The sequence below is a fragment of the Octopus sinensis genome, linkage group LG16 (assembly GCF_006345805.1).
Source record: "Octopus sinensis linkage group LG16, ASM634580v1, whole genome shotgun sequence".
In the NCBI taxonomy this organism is placed as follows: Eukaryota; Metazoa; Mollusca; class Cephalopoda; order Octopoda; family Octopodidae; genus Octopus; species Octopus sinensis.
Window position 1 is genome coordinate 24128837 of NC_043012.1, and position 9118 is coordinate 24137954.

The following is a 9118-nucleotide window of genomic DNA, read 5'->3' on the forward strand; positions in this document are numbered from 1 at the left end:
AAGATAAATAATTACAAATTATTTTGTATCATGACTTGAAGCTACAAGTTATTTGCCAGTGTCTTCACATCGTGGACCTCTCACAATCCATTCTCGTCCATACACCTACAATGTTATTGGACCAGGGCAGGGAGCTGGCAGATTAGTTCGCATGCCGGGTCAAATGCTTAGCGGTATTTCGTCTACCAGTATTTCATTCTGAGTTCAAATTCCACCTAGGTCGACTTTGCCTTTCATCCTTATGGGGTCAATTAAATAAGTACCAGTTACGCACTGGGGTTGATGTAATCAACTTAATCCCTTTGTCTGTCCTTGTTTGTCCCCTCTATGTTTAGCCCCCCCTGTGGGCTATAAAGAAATAAATATTATTGGACCTACAGCATAATATAATACATGGTTGCAATGATAAGATTATTTCTGAATTTTGGGTCGTTTCCATGGTGACAGTTTGCTTGAGAGTTGGTGTCATTGAAAATAACAAAAATTCTTTTGAAATTTTAGATACAAAATATTTATTTTTTATCATTGACCAACTGTGTATGGTCAATACTATCAATGACAAAAGACATGTTTACACCAATTTAGACATTCAAAGGTTGTAGGAGATATTACTGCATCAGGTATGACAGCAGCCGTTGTCATGTAACAGCTAGGTGGTTTGGCTGCAGCAACATTATCATTGCTATTCATTCGCAGTTGACTGGCTCAAAGTGTGTGCTTCTACAATCTTCCTAGTTGCTAAACCTCCCTAAATATATATATATATATAGCTAATAAATTCATCTGAAACAAACATGACAAAGCCTAAGTAGCCTAATGACCATCCCATGTGTTATTTGTCCCAGAAAACTGCTTGTTTACAACAACCTGGATTTGATGAATTGAACAACTGGTTGATCTATTGTATTGGAGTGGTCAGCTCCCAACTGATGATGGAAAAAAAAAAAAAAAAGACAGTTTAATGTGCTTTTCAGACTTGAATATGTTATTGATATTAATCATTGATGGTATCCTGTTTATTGTTATGCAGTAAATGTGAATACAGTGATTTGGTTTCAATTTCTAAGTCATTGATTATCTGAAACAGTTGCAAAGATAAGACTGGATCACTTCATTTATTAGTATATGGAAATTTGCATTTGAATATATTCTTTATGCCAACTATTGTTTGTCTTTTCTCCTTCCATTCTCACTCAAGGAAGGCCATTCTTGTGGCTGGCTTCCTACATCAGCAGCACCTGCCACTCAAAGAATTCCGAGTTTAAGTTTTGGATTCATCTGAACACTACCATCGAATTATGTTTACTTTAGCATTCACGAGCTCAAAATCTCTCGTGGAGGCATCATCCAACCAAAGTACAAATATATGGGGAACTACCACCTGTATCATCTCTTGTGAAAGGTAGGAGAGTCCAGTTTGCTGGACATTGTTGTAGAGCTGAAAATGAGGCAATTTCTACTCTTCTCCTCCGGAAGCCATCTACTCGCGATACCAGAGGGTGCACACTCTCCTACCCTGATGTAATCTCCAGGGATACAGGCATCCAGCAACAGGACCTCCATAATGCTATGATGGACCGTGAAGTCTGGCGTAACATAGTAAATTCCTTTGTCTCAACCACGGTCGAACAATGATGATGATGATTAGCATTCTACAACATGTTCTTTGTACCTGCTTGACATTGCAAGATAAAGGCAAAGGAGTGCCATCATCAAGTAAGCAATGGCATTCATTTTCCATTTTCCATGCAAACACCTCCTGTTATGGAAAAAAACATTCCCTTGCTTGGAAAACAAGTGATGGTCAGTAATAAGAGCACCAAACTGTAGAAAATCTGCCTCCATGAATTATGCCTGACCCAAGCAAGTGTGGAAAAGCAGATGTTAATAGTCAATGACAACAATAATATCTAGCTTGTGGAATGTATTTCTGCTGAAGAACACTCTGAAAATATTTTCAGCTACATTTCTTAAGACTGTCATCCTTTTTTGGCAGAGGCTATTTGTCAAGCTAAAGGGGTGGCACCATTCAGTTTATCAAACAAACAGGATACTCATTGTTGTATTAACCGGATCAAATGTTATATAATCCAGCGTTAAAACAAAAGCCAAGATTTAGTTTTTTCATCTGCTTAGGTAAACATAATGACCTGAATAATAATAATAATAATAATATCGAAAAAATACCTTAGGAATGAGAACCCAGATTCAAAATTTCCCCAAGACACCTGATGAAGGCTGGAGGGTATATCAGCTGAAACGTTGTGTAAACAACAAACAAGATGAGGACAAATATCCGTCAAATGTAAATAACGTAAATAATGTACATAATTCCTCATCTCTTAAATAACAGAATATAATGATGCTTGACAGCTTTGAAAATTCCTTTCCAATTATTGGTATATTTTACTCAATAGACACACCCAACTACATCCTGGAATAGGAGAAAAGGGAAATAATATGTGATATAATATCATGGAAGATGGACATTAAATGATGACAAATTAATTAGCAGTGGCAGACAAAGTTTGAAAAGGACCCAGAATTCTGCCCATGAAAGTTTACAAATGAAATATATACAAGCACACAGACACAGATACAGACAGACAAATAGATAGAGAACTGGTGTGGCTCTGAAGGAAGAAGTCTGCATCCAAACCACATGATTTTAGGTTCAGCCCCACTGTGCGGCACCTTAGCAAAATATCTCCTATTACAGACTTGAGCTGACCAAAGCCTTGTGAGTTGATTTGGAGGATCGAAACTGAAAGAAGCTCATTGTATGTGTGTATATATATATATATATATATATATATATATGTGTGTGTGTGTGTGTGTGTTTTAAAGTGGATATTAAAATGATGATAGTGTATGTAAGAATAGACATATACACACTTATATCTATGTGTGTGTGTGTGTGTGTGCCTGTGTGTATGTGTGTGTGCCTGTGAGTGTGTGTGTTTGTGTGTGATCCAACTTGTTGGTCACAGATTATGTTCACTTATGTAGCAGAAATTTTGCAGAGAGAAGCACATTCTTCAAGGTGAAGGTCACGAGTAACTCTTTGCTATACAAACATCAACAACAGGAGCAACAACATCACTTGAAAACAAACATAAACAGCAAATGTTAAAATATTGGCAAAAATACAATTCTATATTGCAGTTGCTTGCAAACATTTGCCAATTTATACAATCAGTAGCAGCAGCAGGATAAGTAATCTACGACTAGACTGAAAATATATACACACACACACACATATGTGCATGCATGTATGCACACACACACACGCACACACACACACACACACACACACACACACACACACAAACACACTCAGAAAATTATGCTGTATGGCACCCCTTCACTACCACCTTTCCTTCTCGGCTACTTCCATCCACCCTTATATAACACGGGGTAGCAAGACACTTGTGCTTGTCGCTATCACATTTTAACCACTCAACACCCAATATAAAACCACCCCTCCTCTCAAACACTTGGTCGGGACTTAGGGGTGCGGTGGGGTGGGGACTCTTCTGTAGTCTTTTCTAACTTTGCAATTTATTTGGGGAAACACAAGTTCTGGTGGCATGAGAAAAGCACCACAGTAAAAAGGTCGGCATTAGGAAGGGCATCCATTCACAGACACCATGGATGCATGCAGGAATTTGACACAGCCCTACAGCTCAACAGATCCTGTCGAACCGTCCAACCCATACCAGCAAGGAAAACATGTTAAACAACAAAGATGATGATGATACATATTTCTGTTCAGGTGTTCGTTAGTTCATTCATTTTCCTTCCCATCAGATTATTCCTAGCAAGAATCAGATACATGAATATATATTATTAAGTCATTGCTTTAGAGTGGGATACTCTTGATGTCACTCACCCTTACCTGTTTTTTTTAATAAGCAAATTTTTCATTCTACTCATCTTTGAGAGGATGAAACCTAACATATAACTTGTTGATTAGGAATATCAAACAAAACAAAACAAAACAAAACAAAAAACAAAAAGAAAATCAAGAACACCATCCGAGTGTGATCATTGCCAGAGCAGCCAACTGGCTTCCGTACCCGTGGCACGTAAAAGGGCACCATTCAAGCGTGATCGTTACCAACATCTCTTCACTGGCACCTGTGTCAGTGGCATGTGTAAAAAGATTCGAGCGAGGTCATTGCCAGCACCGCCTGACTGGCCCCCGTGCAGGTAGCACGTAAAAAGCACCCACTACCATCTCGGAGTGGTTGGCATTAGGAAGGGCATCCAGCTGTAGAAACTCTGCTAGATCAAGACTGGAGCCTGGTGCAGCCATCTGGTTGCCAGCCCTCAGTCAAAACCGTCCAACCCATGCTAGCATCGAAAACGGATGTTAAACGATGATGATGATAAAAATATTTCTACCTCAGTTGCCTTTTCAAACTAAGTGCAAAATATAAACCGTCACACACAGACACACATATACACACACACATAAACATGACAGGGTTCTGTACAGTTTCTGTCAGCCAGAGAGAGAACCGATGCCATGAGGTGTGTATCTGTGTGTGTACACACATGCCAACACATACATGATGGCATCAAATTGATTTTAAGCAACGTCCTCATGTGATTGTTTTCTTTAAGTAGCACAGATGTGGGTTTTTTTATCCCTCCTATTTGGGACCTATACTCTTTTGCATAGATGTGGCAATGATGGGCACCTCTTGCAGTAGGTGATCAGAAAGTTTACAATTCATGCTGACACCTGCACTCATTTCATCATGGAATTTTTCATCAAGTGTTTTGCCTTTTGCATCTAATATGCAATCATAATAAAAATCAAGTGATGATTGGGGCCTAAGCATTCTAAAGTGAGGAAAGGCTTTGCTCAGGGCAAATCCCATTATTTGAGCAACAAATGTCCCCTACTCTCTCCCCAACCCCACAGAAAATAAATATAAATGAATGCAAATGAAAGTTACAGTTGTTACACTAGGTGTTTTCATTTTTGTAGAGAGATGTCTAAACAAAGACTATGGGTCTCTCATACCCAGCTGCAGAATAGCCATTGACTCTATCGAGTATATCAATTCTTCAGCAGGTTTTGCTTTTCATCCTGCAGAGAGTCCAACAAAAATCACACTCTCTACCAAACAGAATTTGTGGCACTGACATTTTAGTCACTGATGGCCAAACCATGCAACAGGTAATACTGGGTTACATGTTACCACTAGCCCTAAGAGTGACCCAACATAAATACAAACATACAATACATGTAGGAACAGGCACTGAACTGGCTGTGTGGTCAAGAGGTTTGCTTTGTGAAAAATGTAGTTTCAGGGTGGGTAAGTGTCTGCTTTGAAAAGCCTTTCATTGATCAATGCGTTAGGAAATTGGGAGAGGAAAGCTGTGCAAAGACTCATCTGAATACTTAATGTTGAAACGTACAGAGATACAATTACTATAAGTTGTGCCTGGGTGAGTGTATATATATATATATATATATATATATACACACACATATATATATACATATATATATGTCATTCCAGGGAGAAAAACTACAAGTAGTTAATAGCTTCTGTTACTTAGGGGACCAAGTCAGTAGCAGGGGTGGATGCTCTGAAAGTATAGCTGCTAGAATAAGAATAACTTGGACAAAGTTCAGAGAGCTCCTACCTCTGCTGGTTTGCAACAACACACTTTAGAATTCAGTTGATGCATCGTGTGACACTCTGGACAATGCTTTAGCAGAGAGCCAACCAATACCTTGTGTCTTGGGTGGCTGGCAACTATGTGAATGCCACTCGTGTGTGTGTGTGTGTGTGTGTGACATTTGTCTCCACTCTCCCCACCATCACAACCACCAGCAAATCTTGACAACTGGTATTGATTTGCTTAGATTCCCATAACTTAGCAGTTTAGCAAACATGATCAATAGAACAAGTACTATTTGACTAAATTCATACAACACAGAGCCCCAGCATGGCCAAGGTCCAATGACTAAAACAGGACATATGTATCAATATCATAGCTATTTTTTCTTTTATTTTTCACTTGTTTCAGTCAGTAGATCATAACCATGCTGGAGCACTGTCTAGAAATATTTAATGAAATAAATTAGCTTCAGGAATTATTTTGAAACCTGGTACCTATTCCACAAGTCTTTCTGCCAAACCATTAAGACACAGGAATGTAAACAAATCACTAAGCGACAATTTCTGGTGGGGCACAAAAACAAAGACACACACTCAGATATATATATATATATATATATACAAAATGGGACAAGAACGCAAAACATTCAAATAGACGATACAAAAACCACAGACGGGTCATTCGAAGCCTCAAATCTTCAGTCAAGAACCGGATATTCGTGTAACATCGTCCATTTTTCTATCCTTGTTTCATATACATTCGATCCTTTTTCCAAGAAATCTAATGCTCGTAGCTTAGTTTTTCCTTGGGGTTGGCCAGATTGGAGCAATCTCAAGATTAATCAGCCAAAATTGCAAGGACGATCCGGTTCTTGACTGAAGATTAGAGGCTTCAAATGACCCGTCCGTATTTTTTGTATCGTCTATTTGAATGTTTTGCGTTCTTGTCCCATTTTGTATTTTTATATATATACATATATATATAGCAGCATACGTACACCTTGTTTTATATATATATATATATATTATTATTATCTTTAAAAAATTTTATCTAGTTTCAGCTCACGAGCTGTGGCCATGCTGGGGCACTGCCATTCGGTGTTGCTACATGATTTTACTTCACGAATGCTTTTTAGCAACTGACATTTGGTGTATGAGAGAGTTTGATGCAGCTGCCCTCCTCCTGCCGTGAAGTTGGTTCATGTGGGACACCTGACAAGAAGAGATCCAGTTTTATTGTAAAAACATCTGCATCCACCCCATGCAGGTCTCTCAGGTCCTTCGGGAGGATATTGAAGAGCTGTGGACCTCTGAAGCCCAGGCTATCACAGTATCTTGTCCTACATCTTGATGGCAAATTTGGAGTCCTTGGCATTATACAGTGGCGCCCAGTACATGTATATATATATATATATATATATATATATATATATATATCCAACAGGCTTCTACACAGTTTCCATCTACCGAATCAATTCACAAGAATTTGATCAGTCTGAGGTTATAGTAAAAGAGACTTGCCCAAGTTGCCATGCAGTAGGATGAACTCAAGACCTCATGGTTGCAATGCAAGCTTCTGAACCACAAGACCACAGCCGGGCCTCACTATACATATATATGTTGAAAATGCATTCATAAATATTCTGCAAGTAGATTTCCAAAATTTTAAACATCACATTTTGAATTCATTTAAATACAGAGGCTTTTTTCCTGTTCTATTCATCTTAGACTTTTTTTTCTGGCCTTCATATATATATATATATATATATTATATATTCAGCTTGTGTAGGTGTGTGTGTGTGTGTGCCTCTAAATATGTGTGTGTGCTTCTATATATGTGTGTATGTATGCACGTGTCTGTGTGTGTGTGTGTGTGTGTGTGTGTGTATGTATAATTTTCCATCCAGTTTATCACACTTACATGGGTTGGACAAGTTTTCTTTAGCACATAATCTCTCCATGAATATATATATATATCCATGTGCATGTAAACATATACACATACATATACATGTGTGTATATATTACACACGCATACACATGTATGCATGCATACGTAAATATAAACATACGTACATACACACACACACACATAATACCCATGCACACTTATGTACACACACAAATACACATATATATACATGTATGTATGTGTGTGTGTGTATGTCTATATATATATATATATATATATATATTATATATATATTAAGATTGTATTTGCATATATATATATAATATATAGATATATATATGTATGCAAATACAAGCTTAATATATATTATATATATATATATATATATATATATATATATATAGACATACATATATATATATATACACATATATATATACTCACAGACACACATGAATATACATATGCATATATACATATAAATATTTGTAAAATTTATTTTTTACATTATTCACTTCTGTTCTTTTCTCTCCTCCCACCCCTTCCCCCTCCTTTATTTTCCTACCTCAATGTAGAATGTTTGGCGTTCTGAAAATTGAATAGTTGAGTAGACGAGATTTACTTGTAGAACGGGAGATAGATACAGAAAAACCGAGAGACATACAGACAGACTAAGAGACAGACAGAGAGTTAGGAACTGTGGATATAGATTATAATTAGCCAAAGGGTTTCTCTTATCTTACCAACCTCTTGTACCGATTATTTAGACCAAAGCAGCAAGAAATTTCATAAATATTCATAATGGCTATAAACATCTAATGGAAAATATGGAGAAATTTTAAGCATTCTTAACAGAGCTGTTCATTTTTACAGGTTCTGTATAGCTGTCTGCATAAACTCACATATATCCAATTTATACACACACACACATACATATATATATAGAGAGAGAGAGAAAAAGAAAGAGTGAGAGAGACATATACACACATATATATATATATATACACACACAAACACAAATATATTCAGATATATATCCACTACATTACACACACATACACAAATATATTCAGATATATAATATATATATAATATATATTATATACACATACATGTACACACACACATACATAAATATATATATATACATAGATATATATATATATATATATATATATATACATATATATATATACATATATATATATATATATATACATAGATATAGATATATATATAGATATATATATATATATCACACACAATATATACATGAAATAATATACATATTTACATACAAGTAATACGAACAGAAACTCCCACATCCACCAAGCAATTCTGCAATTTACAAAAAAAAAAAAGTACATATGTATGTATGTATGTATGTGAAAATAAACTTAACTGAATGCGAGAGTATATGTATGGGATTGTATTCATGTCTGTGCGTTGATGTTTTTACATCGGTATATGCAGTCACATGAGGAAAAGAACACAAGCACATGATATATATATATATATATATATACATATATAGATATATGTGTGTATGTGATTGTATAACAAC

General features: G+C 36.3%; 1 protein-coding gene across 1 annotated transcript in view; it reads right to left on the reverse strand.

Annotated features, from left to right (window-relative positions):
- LOC118766635 overlaps window positions 1-8369 on the reverse strand; it is a 728994-nt gene extending 720625 nt beyond the window's left edge. Inside the window, exon 1 of the mRNA XM_036510193.1 lies at window positions 8302-8369. Within this exon, the coding sequence (XP_036366086.1) occupies window positions 8302-8369 (68 nt within the window). The remainder of the gene's footprint in view (window positions 1-8301) is intronic.
- Between the last annotated feature and the right edge of the window lie 749 nt (window positions 8370-9118).